At 31.9% G+C, this 13,707-nt stretch overlaps 1 protein-coding gene across 1 annotated transcript; it reads left to right on the top strand.

Moving 5' to 3' along the window:
* Positions 1 to 782: 782 nt before the first annotated feature.
* On the top strand, positions 783 to 11,732 carry LOC106478433. Its single transcript, XM_022382029.1, has 7 exons — positions 783 to 843; positions 1,737 to 1,869; positions 2,414 to 2,566; positions 4,147 to 4,419; positions 8,169 to 8,291; positions 9,868 to 9,999; positions 11,608 to 11,732. Exons 2-7 carry the CDS (start codon positions 1,740 to 1,742, stop codon positions 11,730 to 11,732), a joined length of 936 nt encoding a protein of 311 aa, XP_022237737.1. The 5' UTR covers positions 783 to 843; positions 1,737 to 1,739.
* Positions 11,733 to 13,707: the final 1,975 nt, after the last annotated feature.

Raw genomic sequence — 13,707 nt, 5'->3', positions numbered from 1 at the left:
TAAAGACACTAATTTCCTTTTAAAATGTTGTCATTGCGAACATATAGATGGTTTATTTGTTTGTAAACACAAAGTACACAATGGGCTATCTGTGCTTTGCCCACCACAGGTATCGAAAAACCGGTTTTTGGTGTTATAAGCTTTCAGATTCGCCCCTTTCAGCCATTGGGAGTGGGGGGATGGATGGAATTTCTATGACTGAGATTAAGGTTTACACCATGTTTAGCTAATTTGTTTTTTAGTTACCATGAGAAAATTTGATCAGTCTACTGTCCTGGATACTTTAAACCGTTATATTACAAAAAATATGATGACGACACCTTTGTTGTTTTTAATATGTGTACAATGTTTAAAATTATCTAAATAGTCAACATGTTAGTATTAAATTTACGGTTGAAGAACAAAATGAACCCGCTTTACCATTTTTGGATACTAAAATAGTTAATTCAAGGAAATTGACTGAAAGCAAGTGTTACCATAAATCAACATTTACTGGTTTATATTTTCTTTTTGATAGTTATTTACCCCTGGTGTTGAAAAAGCTCGTTTGTTGTGTTTCAGCGCAAATCTGCACAAGGAGCTATCTGCGCTCTGTCCATCACGGCGAACAGTTAAACAGTTAAAAAATAATAATACATGTTAATACATCAGCCTTATAAGATAGTTATTTTTCTGGGTTTCATGACTAGGTAGTAAATCGAAAGAGATTTTTACAAAGAAATAGTTTTCCTCTTCATTAGATTGATAATACCGCTAAGAATTGTTTCGAGGTTTTATATAATTCTAAAATTAACAAATGTTCTACAACTTAACAGACAGTTTACAGAATTTTGCCGTGTACAGGTAAATGTATTTTAGAATTAAAGATAAACAATTATAATTCTTTTTCATTCTGAAATTTATCCTAAAATTTAACTTCGATTTTTCGTTTGAGGAATTACCATAAATTTGAAGACAGTGTTCCTAAAACGCAGCATTCTATCTTTATTTATAAATTTACACGTTCTAGGTATGGGGAGTGCTTCAAAAGAGAAAATTTTAAGAATAACATAAACTTTGTGGATACGCATGTTATATTCACACGCATGCAGTGGGGGTTCGGACGAACCCCCTATTTTTTGTGATGTAAAAAAAAAATGATTATATAGTTATAGAGCAGCTGTTTATGGTATTTAACGTTTGCATTTTCTATATTTAGTAACTACTCTGCATGTAGTTAGTACAGTATTTTACTGTAATAAAACATACATATATGTAGTATTACAACAGAATGATGATTTGTTGACTTTTCATTGGATGTTTGTGGATTTTATGTGAACAGCTATGCAATTGTAAGAGCTACATTTCATGCAAAATTGTTTCCAGATACAATCTCATAGCACCTGTTTTTTACAAATTTTCTAGGGGGTGCCCCCAGACCCCCGTAGCATTAGCATGCTTTGCATGCTGATTGTTTTATACAGTATGTGTTGGCTTTTAATCTCACAAATTAGCAACCTCTTTCAAACATTCTGCGTACGGGCTTGATCCAGAGCTCAATATTAATCAGTCTGCTTGAGTTAGAAGAAATATAGCAAATTCAACAATTATTTTGTTCATATTTGCTAACCTCATATATAACACACTAGAGGGTAGTGATAACGGTAAGGATTTCTTGTTGAGAAAACAAATTCCTTCATAAATATTGCTTTCAAAATGAGTATCTTTGAAACGCACTTTATATATTTTTCACATAGGAAATGGAGAAATATACATTTTGGAAGAGTGTATTTGTGATGATTTTAGCTTTCGGTCACTTGACGTTCTGCTTTACTGGAACTGAAGATCAAGCACCAGCCAAAAAACATGGAACACTGCGAGAACCAAGGTGTAAGTATGCTGAAATATTCCAGAAGTGAATAAATATAAAACATGAAATCACATTATTAATTATATAAGTACACACATATATATATTTGCATTTCAGTACTATTTTCATATCTGACAGTTAAGACATAGTCTTAAGGTTTTATTGAGGAATAACAATAAACTCTTAAGCATAACATTTCTTGTATCTATTAGTAAAATATAAACTTAACGATATTAGTTGCAAGTAAAAAATGAATAAAATTGAATATATAATAGAAAATGTTATATGAACTTAATTTGGTTTTCATTAAAAATCTGGACAATAAAAAAATAGCGAAAAGACTCTACTTGTATAATCAAGCTATTATTTAACACAAATGAAACATAACATTTTAGCAGCTTAGTTACACATCAACCAGTGTAATCTTCAACGCATCATTATTTATATATATTCTAGTTACCAACCAAACAAAAATACAAAGCACCTCGTGTTTTTAGTATTTTTATATTCTACTTCTGGATTTCAAAAAGATTTTGAACAATCAAATTAATATTTTATTTTCAGTGAATTTTGGAGTATTCAATATTTTCCAGTTTCCAAATATACCCTGCACTGTAGGAGATCAAACTGGAACTTGCTACTCAGCTCTTGATTGTATTGGAAAAGGGGGAAATTTTTCTGGCTCCTGTGCCAAGGGATTTGGCGTATGTTGCCTTTGTAAGTGAAATAAAATAACTTATTAACTTAATCATAAAACATACTGAACATATCGTAAATGCTTGTCGCTAAGTACAGTGAACTATAGACATGGAGCCTAACTGACATAGGACATGTGTATACATTTGGGCATGTAAACTAATTAAGCTAACAATTACCTTATATCTAAAAAGAAGTTTTTTAAAAAAAGTGTAAAATGAAAACAAAAGTATAGGTAACAGAATTATTTTAAACTTTGTAATTTTTAAATATGAGTATTTTTACTTAAATTAAAATACATAAATTTATTTTTAGAAATGTATTTAAACTAAATATACAAAGAGTACACTTCGTAGCTTTCTATCCCAAATAAATATTTGTTTTAATAATTTATCTTATTAAGTTTATAAACTTTATGAGTCACAGAATTTTGAAAGCACTGTTAAACAAGTGAATAAGCCTTAAATTATTGTGAATTTGAAGCATAAAAGTCTGGATGATGTAAAATTATTAGATATTTCAACAACTCTAATTGAAATATTTGCAGCCAGTTATTAATTGCATCTATTTGTATTTTTGATTACTAATTAATGAATGATTTAGATCTTAATAGCATATCTAATTTGTCATACAAAGGGATATATATATATATGTATATTAAATTGTACTTACGAGCATATTATTACCAGTAACTTAGAAATTGAGCTGTATTAAAATGGCAAAACGCTTTTGATAAAATATCTGACATGTTGTAAAAAATGCATCCTCATAAAATTGATAGAAGTAACTTAGACAAGAATATGATCAAAAAATATTTTGTCACGGGTTATCTATAACGGGAATACTTTTTTAAACAAATTGAAACAAAATTTATTAAAGTGTTTTAAATACTTATCTTTTACATTTGGCTTTTTATCACTTAGAAATGAAATTAAGAATCTTCAAGCTAGATTTGTTGTATATAAAGTAAGCTGGATTTTGATTATAATAATAAGAATATAGGTTGAAAATTAAATTAATATAAAAAAAATTCACTAATCCTCAACGGATTGTCAACAAACTTGCTGAACAGTTTGTAGCTACTATTAATAAATCTTTTAAAATTGACTTCTAGTTCTGTCACATTTTCAAACTTAAAGTATTCATGTTCAATATCCAAACTACATAAAAATCCAATTTATATTAAGTTTATTACTAGTTTAGTGAAAACCGTTATAAAATAATTACCTTTACTTGAACCAAATCATTTATTACTAATCAAATAAGGGATGATGTTCGTAACATTCATGACTTCTCGATATTTAGTAACAACGAAGTAATTTTTGCACGATATCAATACCCAAGAGCTCTAGTATGTTTCCTGGTGGACTTTCTACGAGCCAAGTATATCATACAACAACAGAAGGAAATATTTTAAATTAAAAATCATCACTGTTAATTTACATGTTCATAAGTAATGTTTCAACTGAAGAAGCAATATAAAAGTCCAAACATTATGATAGAAAATTGAAATGGTCTAACGTTGCCCAACTGTGTGTTAAAATAACTTTTATGTTTTAGGACATGTAATACGAGTAAAGTTTCCGTTTTCTGTTCATTAGTCATCCAAAGTTGTGGCGGGAGTGTGTCCGACAACAACACATACTTTGTAAATCCTGGTTATCCTTCTCCGAGCTCTCGGAATGAACTCTGTTCGATGACTGTCAAGAAAATTTCTTCCAACATCTGCCAGCTTCGTCTAGATCTGGAACAATTCGATACAGTAGGCCCTGATTTGATGACTGGTACTTGCCGAGCAGATTCCTTTTCTGTTAGCGGACAGGACATCAACAGTATAGTTCCTGTGTTATGTGGCAAAAATTCTGGCCAACATGGTGGGTGTGTTTGTGAGTTACTAGTCAATTGTCTTTTTTGGATATTTAGAAAGTATTTTCATTGTCGATTTTTTAACCTGGCGTTAGAAGTTCAGCTAGTATTTTTTAGTATCTTTGGGATGAACTTGAACGTTCTATTTACCATTTTAGTCCCTTGCACATATATGTAAATTAATTTTCAGAATGTATTCTTCAATGAATGAGCTGTGAACTGAACAAAACACCTTCAGCATCTCCTGCAATACCACGTTCAGAGTACTAATCTGAAAAATTAATCAAACCCGATATTGAATAGGATTCCTAATCAAGTAGACAGTCCGACTGTCATTAAATTACTATTTATCTATTTGCCCAAAAAGACCACCTAAACATTTATTAAAGTTTTACAGGTCTAACTACAACAAATTTTGTTCCATATAAAACTTTGTTAAACACATATATACAATAGAAATATTAAGCAGCAAACAAATACAGTTTCGTATCATACTTTGTGTTTTTCAACGATCAAATAGCTTCCAGAGTGCAACTTAATTTTCTTATGTGTCATTTCTTTCTTATATTTCTACAGACTCAACCTAATGAACAAGGAATTTTCAAAGACAATAATGCTAGAATGTACAGTGTTGTGAATGCACAGAATTGGTACAAAAACACAACAGTAACTTCAGTCATATTCAAACGTATGATATAGTCTGATGAGTCGTTTAAACCCATTTTTGTAGTGATAATAGAGCAAAAATAGGGATAGAAACCACATGAAACACTTGATACTCCTTTTTTTACGACAGGATAAGCTGTTTAATGCTGTGCAGTGGAGTGGAGAACGTTTTCTCGAGCCAACTATTCTATCATTTTCCTTTAAGCCCGAAGATAGTGATAACAGAGGGAGTACCAAGTTGAGAGCATATATTGTTTAGAATTCTACAACTGCTCCATAGTTAGCGTTCTGAGCACTACTAAATTTACGCTTTTCTGTTTGAATTTGAGGTAATTGAATTTGGAGACTGATTGTCGACTGCCATATAACAGTTTTTGTCTTTTCGCGTGGTATGAAAGAAACGGTTCCTGATAACGATGTGCCTATAAGACAAGTTTCCATTATCATATCTCTTGAAAACTAAAGATATCCTTGCTTTTACCCATTGTATTGTAGACGAACTATGACTTGACTACAACTATGCGTATGTACACATCTTATCAATAATTAAATAAAAACCCACTTCAGAAAATTGGATGTTTTATTAATAAACAAATATACAAAGGGTACAACATTACTATTAGCAGTTAGTGAATCTGCCTTATGAAATACTTAAGGCAAAAACATTGCTACACATTGCATTTAGAAGATCTAAAAGCTGAGCTTGTGGGATTCGACCCCGCTTCTAGCGAAGAACTTAGATAAGGATATTCATAATAGTTGGATGTTTGGAATGGTTTAACAGGGGATGATAGAAGATGGAACACACATGTTCAGTAGAGTATCTAGTGATTGGCCTGGTCAACTGTAAAGTGGTAATGTCCTGAGCTTAAAAGTCATCGTTTACTACCCAACCTCATATTGCAGAAGACACTGGTAAGCTGATCAAAGGTATACTTAGGCAGAAGGTGTTGCTTTAGAATTGTAATGTATCAAACAGCGGTGACAATCATTTTACATACCACCAGCGGTTATCACCCAGTTGCCTAAATGACACCCCACACCATAATAGAAACACCATCACATTTTGTCGTGATTTGCAGTTCAATGAAAATGCCTGGAATGATAAACACCAAGCCCTGGCGGGTCCACTGTTTGAGAATTGTACAAATCCTGGCCTGTAAGAAAATAATTACAGCATCTCAAAATGCAGGACGGTGTGATAGCATTTGAGGCTCACTGCTGTAGACGTTATGATATATTTAGAATTAGGTGTGGCATCTGTTTAGCCACCCTGCCATTTAAGCCCATTCTATGAAGATAACTTCTGAGAAACACTTGCACTAATCCTGAAACAGCAACGGCCGTTTGACGTAAGCCATTTTCCACACCTGTCCTTACAACTCATATAGCCTATTTTGTTGTCTTAAGCATCAGGACATTTCAGCAGCTGTTGTTTTCCGACTAAATAGAATACCATTGCCATTGAATTCACTGTGGACAGCGGTACTGAATGTGACTTGACAATTTATCGATGATTGTGACCACTTTCTCATCGAACGTCCTTTTTAAATTATTGTTTATTCTTGGGATCCTTTCGTTCATGGCATGGATGTCTGTATTCTGTGTTTTTTTTTTCAAGGACTACACTATACGGCGGGCTTATTTGTCACGGAGATGATATATTAGTATTTTCGGGGGTATATGTTTACCTCCGCAGGCTACACAGAGCCGTAACAGGTACTTGAACCATCACATGATCAATATATTTTTCATATGCAAATAAGAATAATTATACAATGTGTTTGGGTGTTATAATAAAGTAGTTATTCGATGTATCTAAATCTATCTTGCTTACTGCTGTGGGAAACTGATCTTAACAACAGTAACAACAAATGTCAAAGTAACTTTACAATGCTGCCAATAAAAGTTATTTTTTTTTGTCCATTATTATAATTGACATTCAGTCTGCTGTACGGTGAAACATAAAGAAGCTCATATTCTTGTAGCAGTTAAAATACTGTTATTAAATTATTTTAATTTCAACCTCAACGGAACCTTATTATAGACACATACCCAAAAGTTCAATCATAGTCATCCCTAAATTAGAATGTTTACTATTCAATACAACCAGTCAGTAGTATCTGCCATCTACGCGGCTATCTTAACCAAATAACGGGATTGATTGTCACAAATAAAACACAGTTAAAAATGTGGAAGATGTGCAGCTACACATTACGTCTCGAACCTCTGATACACAGCTCGAAATGTTAATCACTGGCCCACATCGAAAAACAACAACTGGCTATAAATTTTGTTTGCCAAATTCAACATAAGTGAACTTTGTCACCGTAGGAGGTTTTCGGAAAGGCTAGAAGAATTAGTGGAAATTTCTGTAAATTAGTAGATCTTTCTATTTCGTGGAAAGAGTAGAGAAAGGTATATGTGTGAAAACGGATAGCCTACTGAATACAAAACAAATAAAGAAATTAATTATACGGTGAAACTATCCGAAATACTTTTGTTACGTCAATCTACAAGAGCACTGGGATAGATCAAGCTGATATATGGGATATCATTAACAGGAACACCTGTGTACTACTTAGTGTCTTTTTAGTTTATAATTTAAAATCAAGCATAAATCTACCACATGCATATATTCATACATTCATGTGATCAAATAATAAATATTGTCTAATCTATCCCAACTAAAAGTTTTATAAACACTTAAAGCATTAATGTTTAATATATCCTAATGCCTATTGTTATTTAACCTTTCATTGTTGGTACTTGGAACAATGTTTGCAGTTGCGTGTTTGATCATCTTGGGTTATATTCAAGTTTAATCACGCTTGCTGATGAGAATCCATGATGTTGCAAATGAGTCCCAATAGTCATTTAAACATTTAAAAGTGTGTAAAAACAAAATGGCCCAGCAGAACTTAGATTAGTATGGTATGGGTTACTTTTAAACATCAAACTTTATAATTACTGAATGATCACAATCGAATGGACTACCATAGCATAGTAAGGCTCAATGAAGGGACAAGGAGAAGAATCGTCTAACAAATTTACATTACTTACATTGTTTACTGTAGCTCTTTCCCCGCAGTTTACGTTGAAGTTGGAAGTTCTTCTGGACCGTTCACTGTTAGAATGATATCATCCAACGTAACATATTCTCGAATGTGGAAAATTAGAGTGTCCCAGATGTTGTGCAATAGTGTTAATAAAGGTAAGCACTCTCGTTAGAGATCTTATGCTACTGACTGAACAGAAGTAAACATCATGCATGTAATTAGATGTAACAGAGATAAGTGTCTAGCACTAGATTAGACTTAACAGTGAGAATAGAGAGGTAATTATCCCTAAACAAATTAGATTTAACAATGTAGGTAAAGGTAAGTATCTTTATACTAGATATGGAGTAACTGTGTAGCTAGAAATTAGTATCTTTGCATTAGATAAGATTTAACATTATGGATAAATAGGAGTATTGTTGAAGTAAATATGAATTAACAGTGTAAGTAAAAGTGTTTTATTGTAGTAGATGAGCTACAGATAAATATAGATATCCTTGTGATTATTAAGATGTATTACTGTAGACAGTTGATAACTTTGTACCAGATAAATGTAACCATGCAGATAAAATTGAGTTTCCTTGTATTAGATAAGAAGAAACAGTATAAATAAACATAAGCACTTTTCTACTACATAACAATATAACTAAAAGTAAGAACCTTTGCTCTAGATAAAATGTAATAAATGAAGGTAAAATACAACACTTTGAACAGTAGAATTTTACACTAAATGAGATATGTAGAGGTTTCGACAAAATAAATTGAACAAAATAAAAGCGCGGAGACAATAAACACTTATATTGAGGGTTAAATAGAACATTATAAAGTCCATGTTTCCTGTTTTGTGTGTTGCTCTTTGCACTATTCCTCATTATTTATTTGCTCACCTTCATAGCCATGGTCCCACTTTTACACATCATCGCTAATTCTATTGTAATTAGCTTCTGGGATAAACGACAGGTCAGTTTTAGAGCGGATATTTTGAAACACTTTCCACAGACCTTTTACAGTTTCTTCAGCCATTTTTCTCATAAAAATGGATGTTTTTTTTCGAGATCTTACTGGAATCTTGTTAACTTTGTGATTCTTAGGTTATTCATCGTATAATAACTTTGTATTAGACTATGACATAATATTCCCGGTATAAGTCTCCTCGTAGAGGCATTGCATTGTAGAGTGGTCAGGGATATGCGTGAACCAAATATATAAGTGATAAGCATTGTGCCCCTGGTGTCACGTCTATCAACATTGGCGACACAACACTGCTTTAGCAAACACAAATCTTTCTTATAAAGTTTGATTAACCTTCTGTATTAAATCATAAAGATGTAGACAGCGGTGAGTATTTTTGTGGCAAAATTGAAGTTGTTGCATGGAAATAATATGTACACTTGAATTATAATATTTAAGTAATAGTATTAATAATATATATGTGATTGAGAATACAACAATTGATACAACATACGTAGCTAGATATCAGTTGAAATTACACGGTGTGGATATATATAGTGTTAGTATTTATGTGGACAAATGCCAAAAATAATTACTACTAGAATGAAGAGTATGGCGAAGCAGTTTACTTTGTTTTTCATGGGCAATATTTTGGTCACATATCTAACGAACTTACAAGGTTAAATAATTACTAAAGATGAATAATAAGATGTAATTTTCTTATTCCTAATTAATATAAATAAAATAACAGTTTTTTTTCTTCTTGGTTTGTTTTTATAGCTCCTCCTGGTTGCCTCCAGTACTATAGCGGAGCCACGGGATTGTTTCAAAGTTTCAACTATGGAAACCAAAATCCTGAAAAAGGCTATTTAGCAAACTTGAATTACGCTATTTGTTTTCGTAGAGAAGCAGGTATGTGTGTAACGAATTTTTCACCCGAAGGAAACGTTCAACTTCAGTGTGGAACTGAATACTTCGCCATAAATAATATGAAGTATTGTGACATCAATGATGCGCCGTTCTCTAGTGGTAAGTTTAATATTTTTTTTATCAATTTGTGTTAGAGACTTATACAGAATCAAACTTGTAAAGGAATGTTTCTATAAAACAAGTGCTTTACGATGTTCATTAAGATTAAAGCTAGAAACCCGATTGCTCTCTTGATTCAAGTGTTCTGTGTACAAATAATAATCGTAAGATTTAGAAGACAAGTGTCATTTAAAAAACTATAAATTACTGTTCTGTCAAAGATTTGTTTCGTTTGAGTAATAAAATGTTGTTTAATGTAGAACTTTTTTAGGATATTCTACTAGGTAAGTGGAAAAGAAAGGAAAAAGTAAAAAAACAATGAATGTTTGAAGTTTTATTTGACGTGTTTTATTAACGGAACAATTATTAATATCATTCAACTTGATAGTTTCTTTGAACAAATAACATTAGCTGAAAATTTGACTTAAAACGTGCTTTACATGGAGATTTATAAATCCACATCATACAAGATACCTAGAAATCAATTCTGTAAATCCTAGAATCAAGTCCGATTGGAATGAAAAACTTTGTGTAATTTTCCAGATTGGTTGGTATTTTAAAGTAAGTGAAGGAAGATTGTGTTTCACAAAAAATGAAACTTTTATATCACTAAATGCAGGTAAGTATTCGACCAATCTTCGTAAAGAAACTCTTCGATAACTGACACTTGAGCAACTCTGAATAGTTTTGTTTTTTAGTGAGCGTGCAAGATAGAGTCTAACATATCAAGGAACAATAGGAAAATAACTTACTTGAACTCATAGTTTTAATGGTGAAAGAAATCCTATACTGTATTTACGAAGTAAACGTCTACATTAATTTAGATTCCACAATTATATGTTGTACTTTCTTGGCTGTGGTTTATTTATTTAGTAGATGGGGACAATATGCATCTTGTTAATCCATTTCATTCACGTCACTAATTAAACGCTTTTTAGAGTCATTTATTTCCTCTTTATATGTGAATAAAAGAGAGAAATTTCAGGAAAAAGAAACATTTATTTTCTAAATTAAAGTCATTTGTTTCGACATTGATCAGTAATATACTATTCCCACAGAAATATTGCACTGAACAATATTCACCGTAATTGTCATATAATAATTTTGTTCATTGTAAAGACACACAACAGTATGGTAGAAAATGTAGGCGCATCGTTTGTTCTTCTATTGACATTTATTATTATGTAGCAATTCGCAGATATGTGCCTAATTGTTATGAAGTGGTTTCGTAGCTACCGAAAAGTTCACGTAAAATGTAACGGTTTTCGTTCCATAAAGTAATTGTAATGAGATGATGAATGTAAACTTCATTACTTTTCTAAACAAGAATGTTAATACGTTTATGTGTTGTTTTTATTCTACTATTTGTCTGTATTTCAATGCAGCTATAAAAACTGTTATAATATCTAAATAACAACTAGAAACATCCTTACTTCATATTATAAAAAGTTACAATTTATCCTTTTAAATATTTGGTTAATGCAACTTCAGTGTCATTCTTTGTAGCCGTTTCGGGACCTATAACCGTTTCTGTGTTGACAGACCAACTGCACGACCCTATCATTCCAGGATTCCAGCTTCGTTACACCCAGATGGCGTGTTCTCTCAGCAAATAAAGCATACAGGAGTGGATTCAAAATGTGATTGAACAAAACATCATGAATGTTCCATTATGATCTTTCTTGATTATTTATGTTTATGTTCGAGTTATTTGCTTTTTAAATACTATGTTTAAAAAACAATCTATTAGTTAAAAATGTTTTAATATTCCAGAAATAAACATTAAAAAAGTTGACATTATAATGTTTTATTACTATACTAAATAAGGTCTTTGATTATTTTCATTAGTTCGTAAAAACAGTATTTCAAAATATAGAGTAAACAAACAAAATGAAAACACTTCCTGGTGACTTATGTAAAACAAACCAGTATTTTATCATATTTTTTATATTTTAGTTTGTGTTCAACCTCACATTTCTGCTGGTGAAATAACTTTATATTGTTATTTTAGTAAGAATAATAATCATCTATTGAACGAAAGTTTTTGTTCTCAAACAACATCAACAACAATAAAAAAACAAATCTTTGCGAGAAAATTCTATTCTTCTTGCTTATGTGATTATCAGTGCGTAACAATTATAAACCATTTATAAGAACTGAAATCGGTTAGAAATAATACCATATTTAGTTTATCCTTTATACTACGTTGCCCGTAGGTACGTCATCTAAAACGTGGGTTTTTCGGAACACTATTTTATTTCAGGAATGTAGGTTTTTAAAGATAACTTAAGCGATGTTTCACTCAATATTTTCATTCTCAAATTAATTTAGAACTTATTATATTTTATACAATAAATCAGTGTTAACTAACATTTATGAAATGGGTTATACCAATGGGTTATTGGAACAATGATAGCTAAAAATATCATAGAAACGATTCTTATTGAAAATATAAAAGATCAAAAAAGGAGCATTAACATGGTGAATTAGACTAGGTTTTTGCTAATTCTACATTAAGCCAAATGTCGGATAGTATTGTGCACTTGGTGTGCAAATATTTTGGGATTACTACTGAAGTTCCATTTAAAAGAATGGCCATTGTGTGGACATTAAAAACATATATGATACACTACATAAAACAATTAAATGATAATTTGAATTCATAATACGTTAGCTATAAGAAAGTAAAACCACTGCTATAAAATAACTTTAAACAACCCCTAAATTATTAGTATTATATTTTGCAAATCAAATATCTGACGATTCGTTATATGATTTGAAATGCAAAATGATTATTCATTCAGACTGCATTCTTAAATAAGGATTTGGTAGGGGTGGCTTTATATCTTTACAGTTTATGAAATTTCACTTCAATACGGAGTATGGTAATCACAAAATGCAAAGGCAGTCTGGTATCAATGTTACATTCTTAAATTACAGTAAGGTTCTGGTATCTCCTCGAACATTGCTCCGAACAAGCGGTTTTTAATGTCTGAAGACATCTTACAGGATTCGACGCATCTTCCAAGAATGTCTCGTACATTCTCTTTGACACTGAAATCCGGTGAGGGCGTAGTTCACTTTATTCGACCAATCCTATCTTCATCAAGAAATGGCGAAGGATGGAGTTATAATCCATTAAGCTGAAGTCTGGGACAGATGAACCAGCATATAACAAGTCAAAGGATTTTAGGAACTGGTTTCTTTAATGTGTGTCGTTAATGGTATTACTTAGAGGTCGATACCTCCACCACACAATAAATGGCCCGGCATGGCAAGGTGGTAAGGGCACTTGACTCGCATCTGAGGGTCGTGGGTTCGAATTCTCGTTCAACCAAACAAGCTCGTCCTTTCAGCCGTGGAGGCGTTACAATGTGACGGTCATTCCCACTATTCGTTGGTAAAAGAGTAGCCCAAGAGTTGACGGTGGCTGGTGATGACTAGCTGCCTTCCCTCTAGTCTTTCACTGCTAAATTAGGAACGGCTAGCGCAGATAGCCCTAGTGTAGCTTCGCGAGAAATTCAAACCAAAGACACAATAAATCTACTAACGCCATATGCGTCACGTTACTTTATGAAAATTAGGTTTGAT

Source organism: Limulus polyphemus, unplaced genomic scaffold (genome assembly GCF_000517525.1).
Source record: "Limulus polyphemus unplaced genomic scaffold, Limulus_polyphemus-2.1.2 Scaffold211, whole genome shotgun sequence".
In the NCBI taxonomy this organism is placed as follows: Eukaryota; Metazoa; Arthropoda; class Merostomata; order Xiphosura; family Limulidae; genus Limulus; species Limulus polyphemus.
The sequence above is the reverse complement of the archived record's forward strand: the minus strand, read 5'-3'. Positions and strand labels throughout refer to the sequence as shown.